General features: G+C 40.8%; 1 protein-coding gene across 5 annotated transcripts in view; it reads right to left on the bottom strand.

The window, feature by feature from the left end:
* DIP2C (disco interacting protein 2 homolog C) overlaps nucleotides 1-22,731 on the bottom strand; it is a 310,889-nt gene that overhangs the window by 114,682 nt on the left and 173,476 nt on the right. For all 5 annotated transcript variants that reach the window (XM_033060294.2, XM_033060283.2, XM_033060311.2 and 2 more), the window contains one exon: nucleotides 17,394-17,504. In XM_033060294.2, coding sequence (XP_032916185.1) covers nucleotides 17,394-17,504 — 111 coding nt within the window. The remainder of the gene's footprint in view (nucleotides 1-17,393; nucleotides 17,505-22,731) is intronic.

Consider the following 22,731-nt stretch of genomic DNA (forward strand, 5'->3'; position numbering starts at 1 on the left):
CTGGAAGGAAAGAGGTTTGAAGGCAGAGTTAGACAGAAAGGAGCTGTTCTTTGTGCATCCAGCACACCTGGCACAGATACGTGCATGTGCCAGCTGGGCTGACAAGGCACATCCTGTGATGGGAGGCCAGGAACACATGGGATCTTGGAGGAGCTGCAGGAGTTCTCCTCACTGTAGAAAAATCAGCTACAGTGAAAAGTGTTGTGCTAACAAGCAAGTCCTTTGAGCTGTATGATATTCCCAGAACAATGCTGCACTATTTGAAGAGCAGGAACATCACCTCCCCAGAGCAAACCTCTGTTTAACCAGGAGCTGCTACTTCAGTGACCATTGCTGCTTTCAGTGGCACTTGGTGTATTAACATTGCTCATTTTTTAAATGGATAAGGTTTCCAGTTTACACAAAAGTCACACAGAGTAAGTGAACAAGAACATTTGCTTGAAGGGTAAAAGGTATGTAAAATGCCACAACAGAAATGGCAACAGGTCCCTCATTCCCAAATCCTTCTCCTGCCACTGTCACTTGGCATTATTCACAGAAAAATAAGTACTATGTAGGGCTAGCCTGAGGTGGAATGAGGAAAAAAAACACCCTAAGCACAGATCTGGTTCCTTGCAGGCAGGTGTTGCACACAGCTCACACCAGCCCACTCCACACTACCCAACAGATCCCTTCTCTTGGAGAGGTGAACAGCTTCTCTACCTTTCCCATGTTTTATAGCTGCCTGCCTCCCAAAGTTTGAAAACGACCATTCATCATGTCGAAAAGATGAGATTTTTTGATAATTACTTTGTTTTAAGCACCATTTTTTAAATTACTACCATAACTACATATTGAAATAAATCTGCCTTTAGTTTACTACCCTGCATTGTTTGTCTGCATATTTCTATGGATTTAGGACAAGACTCACATGAGCTGTACAAAAGACATGGCAGCCAACAGGAGCTCCTTGTGTGTAAAAAAGTTGCCACATATATTGACAATCTGATATCCTGTCTTTTAACAAGTTGCCACTGGTCAGCTGTAGAAAATACAGCAATTTGTGTGCATAGTTCAGTTGCTCCCATTTGTGGGTCAGGAGCACAGGGAATCAGGTGCAATCCAGAGCAATCCCACTTCTGCTGCTGCTGCATCTCCTGGAAGATTGCCCTCACAGGCTGGGTTGGCAGCACATTGTGATTATCCTACTCCTGTATGGATGTGGTGGGAGCTCTGAACAGGAAATGTGCCCCAAGAAAAGCAACAGGAAAGAGAAGAGTGTGTGTATGTGTATATATATATATACACAAATAGATATTTACATATTTAAAGAAGTGTTGGTTGAATCACATTTATGTAAGTAATTGTGAATAACAACCTAGGATGACTAGAAGTATTAGATGATAAGCTGCTGATAAGCTGCAGCGTCTCATTTCCAATAGTGGTGTTTCCTACCTTCTGCCAGTAGAAGTAAAACAGGGGAGAGTAAGAGAAAGAACATTACCAGCTTCTTCTGTTAGTTGTTTTATTTTCTTTTGTTTTAAATCATGAAGAGGATGAGAATATCAGCAAAGAAAAGCAAACAGCAAAGCTGGAAAACCATTCTCAAAAGATAAAAGAACCATGCAGCTAATGGACCAAACTGAAGGAAGACCATTGTTATCATCAATCCAGAGAACATTTTCTCTCCTGTCAAGTCATTATTTTTAAGCAGAAAGTTTAAGATCTTTCTTACAATTAAAGGCTGATGAAAAGTCTATGTGAAAAATATGAGAAAATTTATGTGAAAAGTATCAGACTATGAAAATAAACAATGTAAGTCTTACCTAACAGTATGACCCCAAGATAAATTCCTACCTGCTCGCTTCACACCAGTGTCAATAAGTACACAGGACTGAACATGCTCCCTAATAGTTTCTTATCTGCTAAAGAGGAAAAATACTTGGTTTTCCTTCAAAGGATAGCAATTAGATATCAAGAGCTTTCCCTTTAAAAAAAGCTCAACAAATCAACACTCTAAACTCTACAGCAATTTTTGGAAAAAAAAATAAATTCTTTTGAAGAAAACAAACTTTGCTGATCAACATAGGAGGGACTATTTGTATATTATTGTACATAAGATTTTTTTTTAACCGTGTCAAGAGGGAGAAGAAATTCTGCCAAATTTTTTTAAAGGAGGACAGCTGGCAGAAAATCATTAAAATGCTTAGTGACAGCTGGACACTGAATCAGAACTTGTGAATTCTTTGATTTCTTTTTTGATGCTGTTTTGATATAAGAAGGTAGACTCATCAGCTTAATTAAAAACACTCAGCAGGGTTTTAATTTTCAAATGAGTCCATAGGAGTCCAGGAAATGTATTGTTTTCTTAATAAGGCACATTCTTGATATGTTTATTTGTAATGGGCTACCATGGAATAAGCCACACTATAGATTGCTTAAAAAAAAGAAAACAAACCCAAAACCTCACAGGAAAGCAAAACAATGTGAAAGACAAGAAACTGAATAAGCAAGAGGGAAGCTGACTGGGAAGAGGGAACATGCACACCTGCTCCCAGCCCAGCCTCCAAGCTCAAATATTTAGAAGGCATTACTCAGACTATGGAGGCTCCTAAAAAACCCCGGGACACGTGTCTAGAAAATGTTGAGGACAGATAATCCAGAAATGGTCCAGGGAGCATCAACAAGAGTTTACAGAGTTCTAGAGTGAGAGTAATAAAATGTAGCATAAACATGCAAGCTTGGGTGAAAAATCTTTTCATAATGTTCTCTCTCAGGAATAAAACTCTTGGCTAACCAGTTTCTCTAGGCATATAAAGAATGGCTAAAGATTAGGTAAAGAATGAGTAACAGCCTGTATAGATTGTATGGTCTTCCTTTTGAATGAAAGCCTGTTGGTGGGTTCTGAAGATGCTCTTAACCTGTCTGGACAGTCTTGTACAAAGTGGGACTTGGTTAAGCTAATAAACAGCTTCAAGCCCTCCATGCCTCTCAAGACCAAGACCCAAAATATAGAGAAATCAGAGAGGTGAGGGAAAGCCAGACTGATACTTCACAATTACACTTGAGAGCCACTCATGGGTTACAATATCTATTCTGGAACCACAGCAAGACAGAAACAGCAAGGAGGTTTGTTCTCAAAAAATATCAGCTTCAGATATGCACTTTGTATACACATACTTTGCTTTTCTCTAGGTTTTAGCTTCGCTTTTCCAGTCTACAAACCAACTTTGCTTATGCAGCACAAGGAATGTCAACCAAAATGTAACTAGTCATCTCTTACTGTACTTTTGTGAAGCATGGATTTAAATCCAAGTTGAAACATACGTTCATCACCAGTATCCCTGGTAATCTGATTCTCATGAATTTGAACAGGAGTGTGGTAGCTCTTTCCCTTTACCTCAGTCAAAAGATGGGCTGTGGTATCCATCATATTGTATGTAACTTACTGCTTCCTCAAAGCTGTCTCTAACACCTACTGAAAAAATACAAGGAGACTTGCAGCAGGAATTTATAGGAACTGGATGCTCCTTGCTCTCTACAGAAAGGGAACCACATTTGTGGTGCACATTGGGACAAAGTGCGAAGACAAATCCAAGTTTCTTTGGGACAGGAAATATTTCCCCAAATCCCATCATCACAAAGCAGTTTGTATTTCTCCACACATCACACACAGCATCAGCAGGAACATCACATTACAATTTTAAACCATCTCTGATAGGGTGATCCTACTTGCAGGTCTGACAAAATGTCTAAATTCCTTCTCAGTCTACCTTGCATGCTCAGAGTAAGTGATTTAATCATACTATGATTGAGTATTGCTATAAAACACAGATTTCTCATTAATTTTTCCTGAAAAAATTGTTCAAGTATGAAAATTTGGTCCAGAAACAACACACAGCAATGCCTGCATTAAAAAAAAAAAGCAGCATGAAAAGAACACTTCTTCTGTCTTTCCTTATAATGTTGCTTGCTGTAATTTCTCACCTACCAAAAACTTTTGATATGGTTTCAAACAGAAATATACCTTGGTGTAATTGCACTCAAGCCTTCTGAGAAAATCCTTTGTATAAGTGGAAAAATCATACTTTTTGGCAAAATGTTCTTTCATGTGACACTCTAATTATACTGTTATAGCTGATAAAATTACTCCAGGTCCTGACCCTTCAAAGCTCCCCTGTATGTTAAAAAAAAAATCATTTTACTCTTTCCAACTGGCTCTTCCACAAGAATGTCTTACCTGAAAATCTAGATGATAGAATAAAATCTCATTACCTCTGTCTACAGTCTCTGTCTACAGTAGGAACTAAGGCACAGTGATTTATCTACTATTGTCCTCCACTGTTTTAGCTTGGCCAACCACACATTGAATCCAATTTGTGTATTTGTACTCAAAGAATCAATAAATGGGAAAGAGCAAAACAACAAGCTGGGGATAGCTCACTTTTTAACTTTTGCTCATTGCTTAACACCAATCAACCTGGTGCTCAGCATTCAATCTGACATATTTCTTATGGGCTGCAAACTGCACACACAACAGCTCTGTCCCCAGTCTTTTCCCTGTTGCATTCAAGCTTTTTCACTTATTTATTCTCTTCCTTTACTTTCTATGACAGGATAGAAAGGGCAAGCATGCTTTTGGGAATAAAGGCAGTAGGTGAAATAGAAAGGAAGTGGAACTGTAAAAACAAGTAGGTGGTAGATAGAAAGTTTCCTTTCAAAGAGCTAATGATCTTGTATTATATAAGAGATGACGTCTCAAAACAAAGGGCAGAGAAATTAAAACTGGCACAGAGAATGAGGGTCTGCAGGTTCAGACTTCCAGAGTGATGACCTATGGCTTTGGCCAATGAGCTCCATAACCAGAAACTCTCAACTGTTGCAAATTCCTCATGCCATCAGCAGTATGAATTGCCCAGCTTTCCTGAGAGTTGCTCTGCTTAGTGCAGTCACTCTTTTTTTAATCTGGTTTATCTCATAACTTGGCACAACGGTGTGCTCCTGGTTTAACTGGAAAGGCTTAGGAAAAAAAGCCAATCCCATTAAAACAGACATTACTGCTCAGAAACAGCTCGATATGGACAATCAAAGGGTGATTCGGTGACAGAGGATGTTAGGGAGATAGCTGTATTAACTGCTGATAGCTGGGCAGTGGTCAAAGGTGAAACAGTAATGCTCAGAAACACAGAAATAAGCACTGTTCATTTCAGACTGCTCACACTTTTGACGCCTTTTTCACAGTGTTCTTTAACCATTTATTCCATATGCTCTCAATGAACTGAAATCTTTTTCAGGGGGAACACTAAAAATTTTTTTTAGTCAGAAATTGAGCTGGATGGTTTTAACCATCTGGGCTCTGGGATAAGTCTCTTTGGAAGTTTTCCCCCTTTTTTGGGGAACATACTTTCTCTCCTCCTTGCACAAATATATGCATACTTAGAACAAGTGGAGACTTCCCCGTATGACAAGCTGCCCTCTCCTAGTAATTTCCTTTGAGGAAGACATTATATATAATCCTTCTAGGCTCAGCTGTCTCCACAAGCAAATCAGTCTTCTTTTCCTGAAGGAAAAAATAATTGTTGTGTGATGAACAAGGCCAGCCATTTCCTGCTCCACATATGGAGCCCTGCTGCAGCATCTCGTGTTTCTCTACAGCTGCTAGAAGAGCACTCTTCCAAAGAGTGAATTCTCATTTGCCATGAAGCATAATCCTGACTCACTCTACCCTTACACCCCATAAACAGGGATATTCCATTCCTTACTTGGACCATAGAGAGTGTCCTTTAAAGTTCTGAATTGCAACTGAGACACTTGAAATATGCTGCAAATTCCTAGTCCTCCTAAAGACCTTTGCAGCTTTTAGCAAAAAGAACTTGTTCGTTTTTCTTCAGATCTTCTTTTTTAAAAGAACAAAAACCTATTCAACAAATTACAGTTGCATTTTTCCTCAAGGTGGAGGGTTTATCAGGGTCATTTTTTTTCCCCTACACAAGTTAACTTGCCTCAGCAGCTTCCTTTATTCAATATTGGCTGCATTTGCTTCACAGGCATGTCAAACACTCAAAATACTGTAAGCAAAGCAGTATTCCCCAGAGATCAGGGATCTGGGTATAAGTTCTGTATGGATCACAGAACAGGGTGCTCCTCCCACAGCAAGCAGCAGCTACATTAAAAAAACTCCACATTATAAAACTGCTCCTCACAGCCCTTGCATAAAATGCCTCAGCACACAAAAGAAAAACATTATGTTCTTTTGTACTTAAATCAGGTCTTGCAGTTGTGTGTCAAGTAGTTCTCCTGCATCTCATTTACCACGCAGCCCTGTCTCCTTTTAAGACACGAAATTATACTGGCTGTAGACAGGAGTCGTGCATTGGTAGAATCAAGATTTTAGAATCTCTTTCTGCCTCTGTTTCTGATAAAATATATTCCATCCTCTGATTTTGCTCACGTTTTCAGTTTCCCAAGAATTATAAAGCCTTCATATGCAATCGCCAGCTGTTTAAGAAACACAAATATGAAAAAACAAGAGTTGCCTAATTTTTTTCTTTACAGATGGAGAATTACCTAACAGTCCCTACCATCTTCAGCAGCCTGGTTTGCCTGTTGTAAGGTAATGGTAATACTTCTATCCCTCCTTTCAAGGGACATACCCCTAGAAGAATAAAATTGCCTGGAGACAAATCCAACCTAGTTGTGATCTGAATTCATCCATCTCTTCTGTCTCTTCCTTTTGGCTCATGTAATTCCTCTCATTCCTCTCCTCTGAGCTCTTTTTGCCATCTTTTTTTTTTTTTTTTTTCAGCTAGCCATTGGAAACAATCTTTATTCCTTTGCAGTAGTAGCCAATTCCTGGTAACATGATGGATGACAATTGGGAGACAAGACAGGCCTAAGGATTGAGAAGGTTTAGACTCCTTGCTTGTTACAGGATAGCCCTCAAACACAACTAACTCACTCAGAGAATGGCAGATTATTAAGATCAAGAAGGCTGATACTCTGGTCTAATGAGCTGAGAATGCCAAAGGATTTTTAATTGGAGGTTATTTAGGTATATGTAATACATAGCTATGTCTTGTTTATATTGCAGTAGAGGATCAGCCCTGAAGTCAGACATTTAACAAATAAGGAAAACCACAAATAAATCTCTGTCATAGGGAAGCAAGCATCTGGGATGGCATCAAGGAAAAAAGCTGGAAGAATAGACAGAGGAGGCAATGGAATCAAGGGCATTTTCTGCTGCATCAACACAGAGTGCAACAGAATAATCAAAACAACTTCTAGTTATTACAGGGAAATAGCTGATATGATAGGAAAATAACATTATCAGAGGTGAATTTTGGCTGAAAACTCTGGACAAGACAATGGTAAGTATAGCAATTGTATGCTAAGTAATTATACAGCGAGAAGGTTGGTAATTGCTGTCTTACAGTAAACCAGTAGTTGAAAGCACAAAAGTTGCTTCTGAGTTTAATCAGACCTTTGTTAGAGCTGCCATGGAAACAAAGGATACACTGAGAATTCATTTCCTAATAAGTGGCCTGTAAATACTCTGAATAGAGATGACTTGGTAGCTACATTTATTGGAAATGCAATCAGGACATAGTAAATAGGGTGAAACATGGTAAATGTGCTATCATCAGAACAGATTACAGTTGGGTTTTGTATTTTGGTTGTCCTGGGCTGACAGCACTGCGTTATTTTCAGGCAGATACAGGGCAAGTGATTTAATAAAAATTGCTGTGTTCATCCAACACAGATCAGTCCCTTGGAAATCATCTCACCCCAGGGAATGTGAAAGTGAGTCCATATAATAACAGATCTTTGCTGGGGGTGATTTCATAATGAAGCAGTCTCAGAATACTTTCACAATCTCTCTGGGTATTAAGATAGGAAAGCACATGGCCCAAACAGTGCGACACCTAATTTCTCTCCATCTGGAAGCAGGTGTGCTATTAATTCTGAAATATGGCATTCATAACAGTCAACACATGATAGAATGCAAGAACAGCTGCTCTAAGATAACTCTCATTTATAGGAGGGCTGTGGAGGTTACTAACAGAAATAAACTGTTGCTAACCTTTCAAAAAAACAACTTATGTGTGCAAGTTTCAATCTTTGGGCTATTTAAGCTATATATACTATACATAGTCATCTGGCTTTTCTGGGAACTGGGGATACATGGAACTGCAAGGGAAACTTCTGCTGTCTTTTCATGAATTTGGGGCTGAATGTTATCTGTACCTTTTTTGGCAGTTAAAAGTCAGTGGTTTAGAAAAGATGTGCACTCCCAGGAATGTGCCACTGGAAAAGGTTTGGCTTTTCAAGGATGCTGCAGCCAACAGGCCCCACTGATGCTCAGGAGGTGCATCGTCCATCCCCACCTGCTGAACACATGCACAAACCAGATGCTTGGTACGTTCTCATGTGGCCAGAAAGCTAAACTCTAAGGAAGAGAAGCATGACTGTCATCTACCACTTTGGCTTGCACAGCAGTAATCCATAATTCTGGGTAGAAGGAAGGGAGAAGTTGAACTCGTGGCTGGGAAAGCTGTATGGGCAGGCTGTAAAACAGAGCTCACATGCTGGAAACAGAGGACACCAAAACAACAGATTGAACTCTCTCTGACTCCACTGCTGGTTTTGCTGAAAGGCATAGTTTTTCTTTCTTTAATTTGGATTCTTCAAGTATTATAATAAAGTTAATTTTAAAATGTTTTTCTCAAAACTATGAGTTTTAAAATTGCATTAATTCTCCTCATAAGTGAAATAAAACCCGAACGTGCAGGTCTCCCACTAATAATTTCCATCCTTCCATTTATTTATTATCCCATTTGTAATGCAATCTGGAAGTCAGCTTCACACAGTGATCTCATCTCAGGCCCCCTTACTATGCAATCTGAACTTAAGTAACTTTATATTTGTTTCTCTCCAGAGATCCTCAAATAATTTTTCTCAAGAGTTCTATACTTATCCGCACAATTTTTTCCTGCTGGGTCAAAAGTAAGGATGTGGTCATAAAAATTACAGTATTTTTAAATTTTTTATAAATTTGCCAGTATTTTTCTTCAACTCCTTTTTTGTCCTGATTGAGCTGTAGCTTCAAATTTGTAAGCAAACTAAATCAGATAGGAGATTAATTAATTTCTGAATAAGTCTGTTTACAGCCAAGTTAATAATTTCAAATTAACATCTACAAGTAACCCTCACATTTAGGGTTAAAATATTATTTGTTTTATGATCAGTCACATGAACATTTATATGCATTCCTGTCCCATTCTAATACATAGCACATTAAACATATTTTCCTTTCTTCTGCTTCTCTGGAGAAATGCTACATGATGAGGATTCAGTAAAAAGGATTCCTCGAATTTTCCCATTCCATGCTTTAGCGAGCACGACGCTCATAGTGTCACAGTGTAATTTTTTTTCTGGCAGGATTGCATGGTGAGATCTTGAATGTCCTTTCAAAATACAAAATATAAGTTACCTCTACATTTTCAAATTACCATGAGGTAAGCTATAAAGACACAAAATGTCAGCAACCATTGTTAGGGTTCATGCACACACCTGTCTCATAGTAAATGAGAATAAATAAATGGTGAGGCAGGTACTGAAGCTCCTAGAGCGGAGCAGCTCAGCTAAGAAAGGTCTGGTGCCAGCATCTCTAGGACTTGGGTCTGCAGGGAATGTTCTTTCATTCCTAACTACCATATTTCAAATGCCACTCAAACCTGGCCTGGGATGATTTGTTCTGAAGTTTAACAATTTCATGCTCAGTATAAATTGTTCTGTCTTTTCCCCTTTGAACTCCAATGTGGGAAAGGTGGCTCAGGAGTTTGAGCTGTGAAAGGTGTAGTTGGGATGCATTTGTTTCGACGGTACCTCCAAGTATCTCCTATATTAATATGTCTTTTAATAGAGGTGCTGAGTGAACATGGAAAATGTTCAGGCTGTTCCCTGCAGTGGTGGGATCTCTGGGGCAGGGGCTGGACCAATTTTTTTCTTTCTCATCATCAGAAGGGAAAAAAAAATCACCATCAGATGGGAGGCTCTCTCCCACCCAGGTGTGCAGGTACCACGACCACTCAACAGGCCGTACTCTTCCTCCATTCTACCAGCTGAGAGGTGTTGATTCCACAAATGGCATTTCTCAAAACACTCTATTTCTCAGCTCCCAGCTCTGTGCTCACCTGCTGCTGAGCCTTTTAAAACCTGTCCACTGAGTCCATGCAGTGCATATGCTCTCATTGCTGGTCTTACTTCTAGGAACCATGAACCCCCAGACACAGAGGCCACACAATTTCACTTGTGCTGCTACTTCCCACATCATTCCTGACATCTGGAAAACTCAGTTTTTACAGCTCATTGGTCTCACTTTTCTTAAGGATTACACTGCTCCAGGCAGTGCTCTGGTCATCTTCAAGACCCATTACAAAGCTCAAGAGAAACAAGAGACTTAATAACCTTGGCCCAACTAATTTGTCCCATCCTTATCTCATCAGAGAAGAATTATGGTGCGGTAGAAATCTTTGAGACACTATGTCTTTCCTAACACATCCATGTGCCTTTGAATATATTACACCACATTCCCTAGCAATTAATGTTGCTCTTTTTTTAGTTTTTAAATGTTATTAGTGCACATTTTTTGTGCTATCCATTCTGGTTTTAGGTGGGTTTTTGCTACTCACAAGTGTGGAAACAGTAAAAGCCAGGTCCTGGCACATAATGAGGTACTCTGGTTTTCAGCATTGGAATGGAGAACTCAGGCTTCTTGCTTTGGCCCAATTTAAAGGCCACAGGATGTCCTTTCGGAAAAACGAAGTTGGAAAGGACCTGATGTTTCAGTTCCTTGTGTGTTCATTGCCCAGTTGAGGAAGGACAAGATACTTGTTCTCCAGAAAGGTGCTGAAGGTATTTGAGGGAGATCTGCTCTCTGAACCCCACAGACCATGGCCAGCTGGGAAACAAAGAACTAGGGGTGATTTATTTATAGTGACCAAGAAAACAATTTCTGACCCCTAGGACCTGCCCATTGCCCGTGGGCTCTGTCACCTGGCAGGGCCCAGCAGATGCTGCTGTTCTGCACTGCAGCCTTTACGTGGCAGCAGAGCCCAGCCCAGCCCAGCTCCGGCCTCCACCACAGCAGCCTCAGGCCAGGGCCCAACTCCGGCAGCACTGACACCACTGAGCCCAGCCTAGCCCAGCCCAGCCCAGCCCAGCCCAGCTCGGGCCTCCACCACAGCAGCCTCAGGCCAGGACTAAGCTCTGGCAGGACTGACACCACCGAGCCCAGCCCAGCCCAGCCCAGCCCAGCCCAGCCCAGCCCAGCCCAGCCCAGCCCAGCCCAGCTCCGGCCTCTACCACGGCAGCCTCAGGCCAGGACTAAGCTCTGGCAGCACTGACACCACCGAGCCCAGCCCAGCCCAGCCCAGCCCAGCCCAGCCCAGCCCAGCCCAGCTCCAGTCTCTACCACAGCAGCCTCAGGCCAGGGCCCAGCTCCGGCAGCACCGACATCACTTGAACACACTGTGCAGGGGCTTTTAAACACAACATCAGCACCATACCATTCTTCCAAAAGCAAGACAGCTGATATGATGGCATTTTCAATAGTGGTGGCAGAAACTCTAGGTGCTCATATGAGGGTTTTCAATGTTAGCAAGAGCAGAATGCAGCCACGCTACCAGTGAGCAAACCGGGCCCTAGTGACTGTATGGAGGGACAATAGACCCCGAAAATCTCAGTCTTGCACTGAGTTAGCTCATCCAGACAGTACGGCAGGAGTGTGAAAGCCAAGCTATCCAGGCTACCCCCGTGCCTACTCCACCACAGAATTCCTAGCTCCGTATCTCAAATCTTCCAAAAGCACCCAAGAAACCTAGCTTCTAAATGGCACCAAGGAAACAAAAGCTGCATGGCCAACTGCAGCTACATCTACAGGACCATTACTAACATGACTTCACAGTCTCATCAGCAGACCAAGCCCGATGCTGACATCTATTCCACATGCAGAGACACAAGTGCTGTGCAAGCCAGCATTCCTTTGCCTGAAAAATCCACTAGGCCAGAAAAGCCTCTTGGCAGAAGTTCCTGATCCAGCCTACAGCACCATTTGGCTTCAGTGTCATCTTGAGCCCCCAGATAATGTTATAGTACAAGCACTGGATAAGGAATGGCAGTTGCTAAGAGAAAAACATTGCCATGATCTACACTTGGCAAACCTTTCCAAATACTGTTTCTAAATGAGTAAATACTAAGAGATTTTATAAAAATCAGTAGTAAACAAATCAAGGAATGTTTTTGGATTAATATCAGCTAAGCTATTTGCCACATTTGTATAAAGTAAATAATATCGCTTAACCCTGCACAATTTCAGTTAATACACTTTATAGCATTTTCTCTTTCTTTAAACATCGGAAAAATGATCAAAGCTGACATTTTGAAACATAGTGGTTTCAGGCTCCCTTCCTGTATAAAGAGAAGCAGCCAGGAAATTTTAAACCTTTTTGGTTTTAAAGAATTAGACTAAATTTCCAGTGTAGGCTGCATTCTAAAATCCAATTATCTTGAAACAAAAAGTATCCCAGGAACATTTAGGGAAAAAATAATGTCCAAAAACTCAAGTGTCAATTTTATTTAGAACATAAAATCATAGAAAGCAGGTTTTCAAAATTATAGCACTGAAAAATTTGGTTACAACATTAATGAAATAATAATAATAATAGTAGTAATAAAGACTGAAGTAAGAAAACAGGTAGGGATTAAAAATGTCACAGCTTGACATTTTGCACAATACAAGAGAATAAGTTGAAGGTGATATTAGTGGCAGCAATGATTTTGAGTCTCCAAAGAGAGTTCATTAAACAATCTTTGCTGACATATAAATCCACATAAAAAAACAAAGGCATGGAAGGAGAACTGGCTGACTTTCAGGATCTTAGACTTCCAATTAGGAAAACCTTACCAAGAAGAGACAGAAAAGGACTTTGATCAGAGTTGGAATGGGAAATTTATTTGCAGATGTTAATTGAAATAAACTCAGCAAAAACACTAAGGAAAGGAAATGTTTTCCTAGATGTGAATTCCTTATTGGTTAAAAGTGTGTATTCATTTTGTTTTGGGCTTTTTCCAAGTAGATGTGCCAAATATGATAACAAACACTCAATCTGGGTAACAGCTAGGATCTAACAATCACAATGTGATCAGAGCAGAGATGCTGAAGTATTAAGCACAGCAAAACAACAAGCCAAAGAGAGACTTCTACCTGAAGCAAATCTGAATCTGAAAACATGATAACCAGAATGAAATCTGACTTGCAAGTTTGCAGTCTGCAGTAACAATTGAGTAATTAAGAGACCAAGAAAGAAACAGAATTCTGATCTCACAGGGGCAACACATAGAAGGGGAGGACATAGTTCAGGGTTGAGGTGTTTTATCAGGGTGGAACATTGTGCTGTATCTTAGCAAAACTCCCCTGAAAGTAAATTTGAAGATGATCTGATAACTTTAAAAATTGGAAATGTATACTTACATTTACTTTCACTGACATTTGCTACATTTGGTTTTCTTTGGAGTGAGTGAAGATGCAGGAGTTGATCAAACCAGTTTGCTGGAGAGCTTGGTGCATTGCTGAGGAGTCATGCTATATAGCAACCAAGCTAGGAACTCAAAGCCTTGCAAGAAGTCCCCAAAACACTGTCAAGCTTTTCAGTTTTAACACTGATGACATTTTCAGTGCAGCAGGATCTAAATTTGTAGTGTAGTCCTGACTGTCCTAAAGTGAGACTCCTGCACTAATAACAGCCCTTTACACTGGATTCCTTACTTCTCAGCAATGAAGTGTCTTTATGATTTAGATATATATATATATAATTACAGCCTCATCCCTAAGACAGGACCTCATGCACCATTTCACTGAACAAATGCCTTCCTTTTAAGGCAGCAGGCAGCCACTGAAACCAAGAGGCAGCAACACCAACTCAGAGCACTCTTGGGGTCTCACAAGAGGCACCCAATGAAGATATGCAGGATGTCTCCTTTTGCCCTTCCCCAAACTGACTCAACATCTCCATTTGCAAATGGCAAACATAGCTCAAGCAGACGACTTTGGACTCACAGTCAAATGCTCATGTTTTTAACAGAACTGCTCTGGCGAGTCACAGCTTGGAGATTTGAGGACCATGTGTTGAACGCCCACAAATTAGGCAAGTTCAGGAATAGTACTTTTTTACCTATTTAAAAACACTGGGTAGAAATCAGACCATTTATAGTGTAATGTTGGAGAAGTTTCTAAGACCTTATATATCAAGGAATTATTATGCAGATACCACAACCATTATTCAACAAAAATCTGGCAATGTCTACAGCATGAACCCAGGGTTTCTGAGGGGAGGAGGGAGTTTTAAAAATTTATCAGAATGGTCTGGACACACATGAACTTTCTCTGCCACATTTATCATTTAATTTTCTTTAAATGGGAATGGCAAGCTCTTTGACTAATGGAATGAACCAGAGATACATTACAAAAGGTTTAATAAGTTCTCCACAATTTTCCAGTTGTGTCAGCACAATGTGTCTGACTGCATCCAGCAAGAGGAATCTCTCAAACAAGCCAGAGCTTCCACAGTCAAATTTACTCTCCTTGAGACCCTCCATAACTATCAGGCCCTGGCTTCTGACTCTCAGCTCACCAGGGTCTCTGCCACAGAGGTTGGTGGGTGCTGCTGTCAATGGTTCCCTAATTCTGCAGCTGCAAGAGAGGCAGCACCAGATGAACCAGTCTGTGGCCTCAGGCTGCTGTCTGAGAAGGACACTCCTACTGCAGCAGCCCCTGAAGCAGCTCAAACAACAGCTGAGCACACCTACCCTTCACTGTGGTAAGGTGCAGTACATGCAGTTCACACCTTCGAACGTAAGAGTAAAGAAGTTTCAGAACTCAATTTTTCTTTATGGAGTCACAGAATTGTTAAGGTTGGAAAAAAAAACATTATTGAGACCAACCATTAACCCAGCACCACCGTGTTCACTACTCAACCCCATCCCCAGGTGCCACATCCACATGCCTTTTAAACACTTTCAGGGATGGTTATTCCACCTCTTCCCTGGGCAGCCTGTTCCGATGGTTGACAATTCTTTTGGTGAAGAATTTTTTTTCTAATATCCAACCTAAACCTCCCCTTGCACAACTTGAGGCCATTTTCTCTTGTCCTTATCTCTTGTTACTTGTGAAGAGAGGCTGAACCCCTCCTATCTCCAGTTTCCTTTCAGGGAGTTGTAGAGAGTGATAAGGTCTCCCCAGAGCCTTCTTTTCTCCAGGGTGAACACCTCCAGCTCCCTCAGTTGCTCCTGTTAAGATGTGTGCTCTAGAGCCTTTGCCAGTTTCACTGCCCTTCTCTGGACATGCTCCAGCACCTCAATCTCGTTCTTGTTGTGAGAAGCCATTATAAACCAGTTTTAAACCAATCACTTCCTTCATTTTGTGTTATATCTGGAGCAGTATCACAAAGAAAGTTGGATCCCATTCACTTGGAAATTAGTTATTACCCTTCTGTTCAGCTCTGAAATTAATTTTATCTTCCTTTAATCAGTGCTTCTATTTAGGGCATAATGATGTTCCCAACTTGCTATACTGCAAATTAAATATTTTTCTTATAGTATTACCAAACTAGAATCAGTACAGTAAAATTCAGCTGTGCCACAGAACCACAGACTGGAGTAGGTCAGCAGGATGCTCTGGAGACCATCCAGTCCAACTCCCTGCTTTAAGCAGGGTCATCTACAGCACACTGCTTGTGTGAGGTTTTGAATAGCTCCAAGAACGGACACTACAACTTCTCTTGGCAACCTGTGCCAGTGCTTGACTTCTCAGAGAAAAAAAAGCTTTTTCTTATGCTTAAATAAAATATTTAGTATTTGAATGAATCTGACTGTATCCAGCAAGAAGCATCTCTCAAACACAATCCAGAGCTTCCACAGTCAAATTTACTCTCCTTGAGACCCTCCATAACTATCAGGCCCTGGCTTCTGACTCAGCTCACCAGGGTCTCCGCCACAGAGGTTGGTGGGTGCTGCTGTCAATGGCTCCCTAATTCTGCAGCTGCAAGAGAGGCAGCACCAGATGAACCAGTCTGTGGCCTCAGGTTGCTGTCTGAGAAGGACACTCCTACTGCAGCAGCCCCTGAAGCAGCTCAAACTGAGCACACCTACCCTTCATTGTGGTGAGGTGTAGTATATGCAGTTTATACCTTCAAAGGTAAGAGTAAAGAAGTTTCAGAGCTGCCCAGATACCTCTGAATGGCACTATACATGTATGGTATATCAAGCACTCCTTCTAATTTAGTATCACCTGTGAAGAGGGCACTGTCTCACCTGCAGTCACTAATGAAGCTATTAAGGGGTACTGGAGCCAGTGTTCCTTCCCTACAGTACCCATCAGAGACTGGTGTCTAGCTGATCTTTGTGCCACTGATCAATCACAACTCTCTGAATTTAATTTCAGCCTATCTAATCCAATTCCAATTTATCTTATCCACATTTCACCAGTTTGTCAAGGAGGATGTTAGGAGAGACACTGTCAAAAGCCTCACTAAATTAAAGCCATCCAACTTCCACTGCTCTTCCTTCAACCTCCAGGGAAGTCATCTCATTGAAGGTCATTAGGCCTATCAAGCATGAATTGATCAGCCTACTAAGAGAATTTTGTAAATCCATGTTGTCTACTCCCAATCCACCTTGCCCTTCATATATTTAAAAAGAACTTCCAGCCAGTCTGGCTGGCCTGTCGTTTCCCAGATCCTATTTCTTGCTGTTCCTGAAGACAGCAATGAAACTTGCTTTCTCTCAGTCTGCAGAAATCTCCCCTGACTGATACAACCTTTTGAGGAGTTGAAAGTGGACTCACTTTGGTCAGTGATGCATCCCCATCATATCCCACAGACTTTTACACATTCAGTTTGTTCAAATATTCCCTGACATGATTCTCTTTCACAGAGGGTAGATTGCTCCAGACTTTCCCATTGGTCTCAGATGCCCTGGTTTCCAAAACTCAAATATCATCAGCATGACCAAGGCAAAGGTTACGTGAATTACCTTGGCCTTTTCCATGCCCTTTGTCACCAGTCTCCTGCCCCATTCAGCAGTGGGACCATGTTTCCCTTACCCTTCCCTTTTTCTATTAGTGTGCCTGTAAAATGCCTTTGTGCAGCCCTTCATGCTTGCTGCCAGATCCAGTTCCAGATCCACCTTGGCTTTGTAACTCCACTACTGCACACATGGACTGTGTCCCTGTTTGCACAATGAATGTTCCCAGTGTATAGCTACATGAGTTTACAACAAACTTCTTTTCAAAAAAGTGAGGAACAGAACAAGACATTTCAAGTTTTCATTCCAGTTCTGGGGTCTTCAGTCCCACTCACCCGATCTGTAGCGCTCATCCCGTGACCCTGAGGACCTGCGGCGGTGATACCGAGACGAAGAGGACGGAGTGACAGGAGTTCGACGTTCTTGTGGTAATGCCTGGTCCACCCCTGCATTAATGAAAAAAACAAGCAAACAGCTCATTCCGATTGAATTTTGGAACATTTATAGTGAGGAGGAGTTCAGCATATACTAGGAGTAGAAAATTAACATTCAGTGCCTAAAGCGCATCGTGTCAAATTGGTTATACACTACTTGCCTCTGGTCAGGTTTTCTGATGTGGTTATTTTCCTGGTTCTCTCTAAAAAACCTTTATTCCAGGGTCATGGACAACATAGAAAGAGCAAACAGACAGTAAACTTGGCATTTTTTATTTCCACAAACAGATGACTTTTCATAAAGTAGTATTTCAATGAGATAATAAAGGCAGACACCATTGCAATGGATACTGAAACCTTCCCACAAATCGGTTCCTAGGAAAACCTAGTGTGTATCACCTAAAACCTCATCTGGTTGGATGGTGTTAGCTGGTGACAAAACAATAGTAACCTGTGGAAACTAGTTCATGTGGGAAGGGAACTATAGTAATATTGTCAGTCATTTTTAGCTACCAATGCTCAGAAAGTAAACAAAAACTGCACCAAACCAGGCTGAAAATAGTAACCTGTTCCATCAAAGCAACAAAAATAGCTTTGTAAACCTGCAGCATTTGAGTATGCTGAGCCTAAACAGCCAGTATTTTAAGATTCAAACCTTTTATTAATCACTTTCCCATCATGAATTTGTTTTTAAAAATAGTATTTTCTTGAAAGCTTCTTAAACTGCAGTAATAACATAACAGCAGCATGATATATAAACACTTCTAGAAACTGATGTTCTTTGACAACTTCCAGAGAAAAGTGAAGGCAATGACTTAAGCAGAAAAGTTCAAACAGACAACAGGAAAAATCAAACCTGCATCTGTAATAGTGGCATGATGGGGTGCCCTGCTTTCTTCCAGAGAAGAACCTGAGCAGACAAGCCCAGCTGATGCATTCAGATTGCAGCTAACAAAGCACAGAGCCTTGGGTGTGTGATACACAGGGATAAAGAGAGGAGTACCTGACAAAATTAAATTGATTCTTTCCTATGACTTTTTGCCTTTAAGAAGTAATTACACACTATGTGTAATTGTAACAACAGAAATAAAACTGTCCCCTTGCACTTAGGCTCAAATAAAGGACTAATAACTTGCAATTGGATTCAGCAAAACAATACTTGGAAATATGCTCATATTTTTCAATTAAAACATAATGTAAAAGCTCTCCACTACTATTTCTCAACGGTTCAATGGCAGCTTGTTGGAGAGGGATAAGAGTTTACATTTGTGGAAGTGAGAATATTTATGTAGACTACAGACCAACCAAAAATCCTGTGATTACTTCAATCAGTCTCAGTTGGGTTTCAATGGACTCTTCAAAAAGTATCTTTTGAAAAAAGTTGGCATTGTATGCTTATTTCTTTATGAAAATAAACTGCACTCAAAATCCAGCCTCTCTCTTAAATCTTTGGATTATCAGCGGTGTCAAGTCTGCTTTGATTTTGTGGAGGAACGGGTGGTTGGCTAAAAACCATGCTTGGAGTAAAATCTCATAGGCGCCTAAAAGACAGAATGAATCCATAAATTTTCCTCTACTCAGATTGTGATTAATAATTCACTCTCTTAAATCAAATCAAATGTGTTCATTTAACTCCTCTGCCTCCACACTATAGTACTGCATAATTTCACTTGCTCTCACTTCCCTTACTATTCTTTCAGTCAGGTTAACCTGACTTCTAAATCACTGAAATAATCAAAAGGAGTACTTTTTCCTCACTTTTATACATCAAAATAAATACTTTCTCCTCCATTTTATATTCACATTTTTTCCTTCTTTGGTCACCCTGAATATGAGCAATACACAGTTAATAATAAAACTAATTTTGACGGAATTTTTTCCAAAAATTATGTTTCAGTGTGGATGAGATGCTAAGCACTATTACTCATCTCAGTCCTTATCTACATCATCAGGAATGAAATAATTGCTGGAAATCACATATATTCACAAAAATCCTAAAAAAAATCCCAAAATTCTACACCTAACATTGATGCTGTGGGACAGAGGTTTTGCTAACAAAGCAGTGCCACATTTCCCATGGCAAGTGACCTGTGTAGAGCAATGGCATGTGGGGAAAAATAAACAAAAATAATTGAGATGTTGCCACTGCAGTACAACATCATGATGATCCAGGAAAAGGGGATTAACTGTATCCTCCAAACAAAAAAGCACATGCAATAGGCTTTAGAAATATCTAGGGGAAACTAAATTGTGAGGAAAAGCATCAGTTTCAGAGGTGCACAACTGCTGTAGGAGGATCTTCCAAGTAGACCTGGAAGCCATTGGGCAAAATATATCCTTCTCCTGGCTTAGTGACTGTGAGACACCCCAAGTATCTCAGTCCCTTTCTGCAGCTGTGGGCAGTACACAAACATCTTTTTCCAGGTGTAAAATAACAGTGCACACATGAAAACATCAAACACTGACCCTGCCATGGCAGAAGACAGCAGGACACCCAACTGGCCAGGCAGCACTGCTGCCCACAGCACTCCCTGGCACTGCCAAGGGCCCTTCCCTCCTCCAGTTCACTATGGAGATTGTGTTTTTACTACAGATACGTTAAGTGTCTCATTTAATCTTAAAACTGAGACAATTTAGCAAGTTTTATTTCCTTCTACCTTGTATGCATGTGTTTGCTCTTTTAAGTAAGTCAGTTCTGACCCAATGGGCAACATAAAATTTCTTCATACAGTCAAGAAAGAGGGAGCCCCAACTCATCATCCTGCACCAGTGGTCATTTAAGGCTATAGAAAACTAAATCAAAACATCAAAATGCCTTTATGAGATCTGGGGAATCATTTGATGGCTTTACTTCCCACTTACCTATACATATAAAAAGCAAATAAATCACTACCCAAGAGTGGAGCAGGACATGTGAACCTGGCTCACTAACAACACCAATTAAGATAAGGAAGTTAATTGTGTACTAAAATACAAGGAGAAGCTCTGCATCAGCCAGTTGTGGGGACGCCTCTTTGTATTATGTTCCTCTAGGGTGGAAAACCCACTTTGGAGAGACAGCAAGGAACTGGGTGACAGTTCTCTACTGAAGGGCTGGAGCAGGAATTAGTTGGATTGCCTGGACTCACATCTTGGCTTCCTGTGCACTCACTGGCTCCTACAGCACAAGCAGTGGTGTGAGAGACAAAGGACACAATAGCAAGAACCTACATACTGCCATTCCTGAGCAATGGGTGGGAGTAAAAGCCATGCAGAATAATGAGTACCATGAAACCAGTGAAGTGTTACCGCAAATAACAAAGCGGTGTTAACAGCCAAATTGTTCACCTCCATGAAGGCTCTGGCAATATAGTGCAGTAACAAGAATACAGTTTTTTTCACTTCTACTTCTGAACACAAGTAAACCCAAAAAAATTGATAGCTTTCACAGCCAGCTCAAGGGTCTGTGAGTTAAGTGCTAATGCCTGTTCAAGTGCAGCTTTGCCCAGACGAGTTTGTGAATCAGCGGCGTAATGGCTTGAGAATCCATACTTGGATCGATTCCTAAATTTAAGGAGGTGGCAAAGCAATGAGTGGCTTTCCTGAGAGAAAGGACAGTGTCATGCCAGTGCCCTGTGCACAGACACAATCACAGTCACTGTCAAAGCAGCATAATTCTTAATAACGCCAGTCTTGCAGCTGAAGCAGGACTTTACCAAGTAAACGTGATTAGCACTAGTGACTGACTCTTTGCAAGCCATGACAAATTTCAGGAAAATATATATGCCTGGAACACATTTATTTTATACGAGAGGCTTAGAAATCCATGCTTCATGGCCATCACAATACACACAGGCATCAGCAGGTGCACTGGAGCAAACAGACGTTCCTAATACAAGCTAAAGCTCCTAAGACACCAATATTTAGGTGTTGAAAAGAAGGCGCTTAAGCTAAGCTCCCATTATGAAAAGCAGACTAGGCTAGAACTCAGGATTCTAAACAAAGGTGCCAAATTTCTTTGCTAGGGTTGTGGACTGTGATACCCAGCTTGACCAGAATGGCATTGTCCCCTTGAAGTCCTGTTTTATGTGCGCTCACTCTGTGCAGATATCTCCAGTACTGCAGGAAATCCTGAACAGTATCAGACACCCATCTTCAGGCAATTCTGTAAGCCCAGTGAAGCCCTGAGAGCTGTGCAAGTGGTCAGTGGAGGTATCTGCTTTGGAATAAACTGAAAAGCTCTTTGGGTTTCATCAACTGAATTAACTATATCTCTTCACATAAGAATGGAAGCATAAATATAAGGTTCATAGGCAGACAACTTAATGCAGATACATCAATCCACAAATCCTAATCTGCAAGCTGGATCCTGTCTTGACTGCATTTAGCTAAAAATGCAAGAGCCTCAGTAAAGCTATTTAAGTAATACCACTGCAAGCTGGATAGGTTTATTTTTAAGTGCATGGAAGGTACAAAACTGTCAGCTGGAAGCAGGTTTCACCTCCTTTTATAATTTCCCCCCCCCCACCCCCTTGTTCCTCCTTTATTTATTACTTCTTTTTGTAGCTAAATTGCAACACTAGGTGCTGATAACATGGCAACAGATGCACTCCCCTCTCTAGCAGAGGACAATTGTTTCCTTAATGACAATTGACAAGTGGCTTTGATGTATCTCTTATTCTAAGTCGGTGCTTAATTTTTGCATCTAAAAATATTTAAAAGCTGAAATGCCTAAGTGACAAGAACTAGAAGGCATTCTTAAACAAAGACTACATTTATTGTTCTAAAACTAACTTACAATGTGTGCCCCCAGGAGAGAGAGCTGTAGGATAAACCAAACAACTCCAGGGCCAGTGGGAAGGCAGGCATACAGTGCTTGCAGTGCAATTTTAAGAAACAGTATTTACCTTCCCTTCACAGTATTTCCTGAGCTTCTCTTCAATGGCTGATGGCTCAGCTTTAAAAGTAAAGCCAGGTATGAACACGCAGTGTATTTTGTAAACATGCTAAATGTCACACTATCCTCATGGAACTCGGTTACTTAGTGTGGCATTTCACTCTTCCCATCAAAAGTGCAACTAAGTAATGAATTCACTGGATAAGCCAAGGGACATTTAAAATGCAATACTTCTAACCAAAGACATTCAGGAAAGTGGAGCCACATTCTGCTAGATAAATCTGGAAAAATGTAATTTCTGATTAGATTTGTTTAATTAAAATTTTACTTCACAAGTGAGCTTACTCTTGACTTAAAACAATG

This window comes from Catharus ustulatus, chromosome 1 (assembly GCF_009819885.2).
Source record: "Catharus ustulatus isolate bCatUst1 chromosome 1, bCatUst1.pri.v2, whole genome shotgun sequence".
Taxonomy (NCBI): Eukaryota; Metazoa; Chordata; class Aves; order Passeriformes; family Turdidae; genus Catharus; species Catharus ustulatus.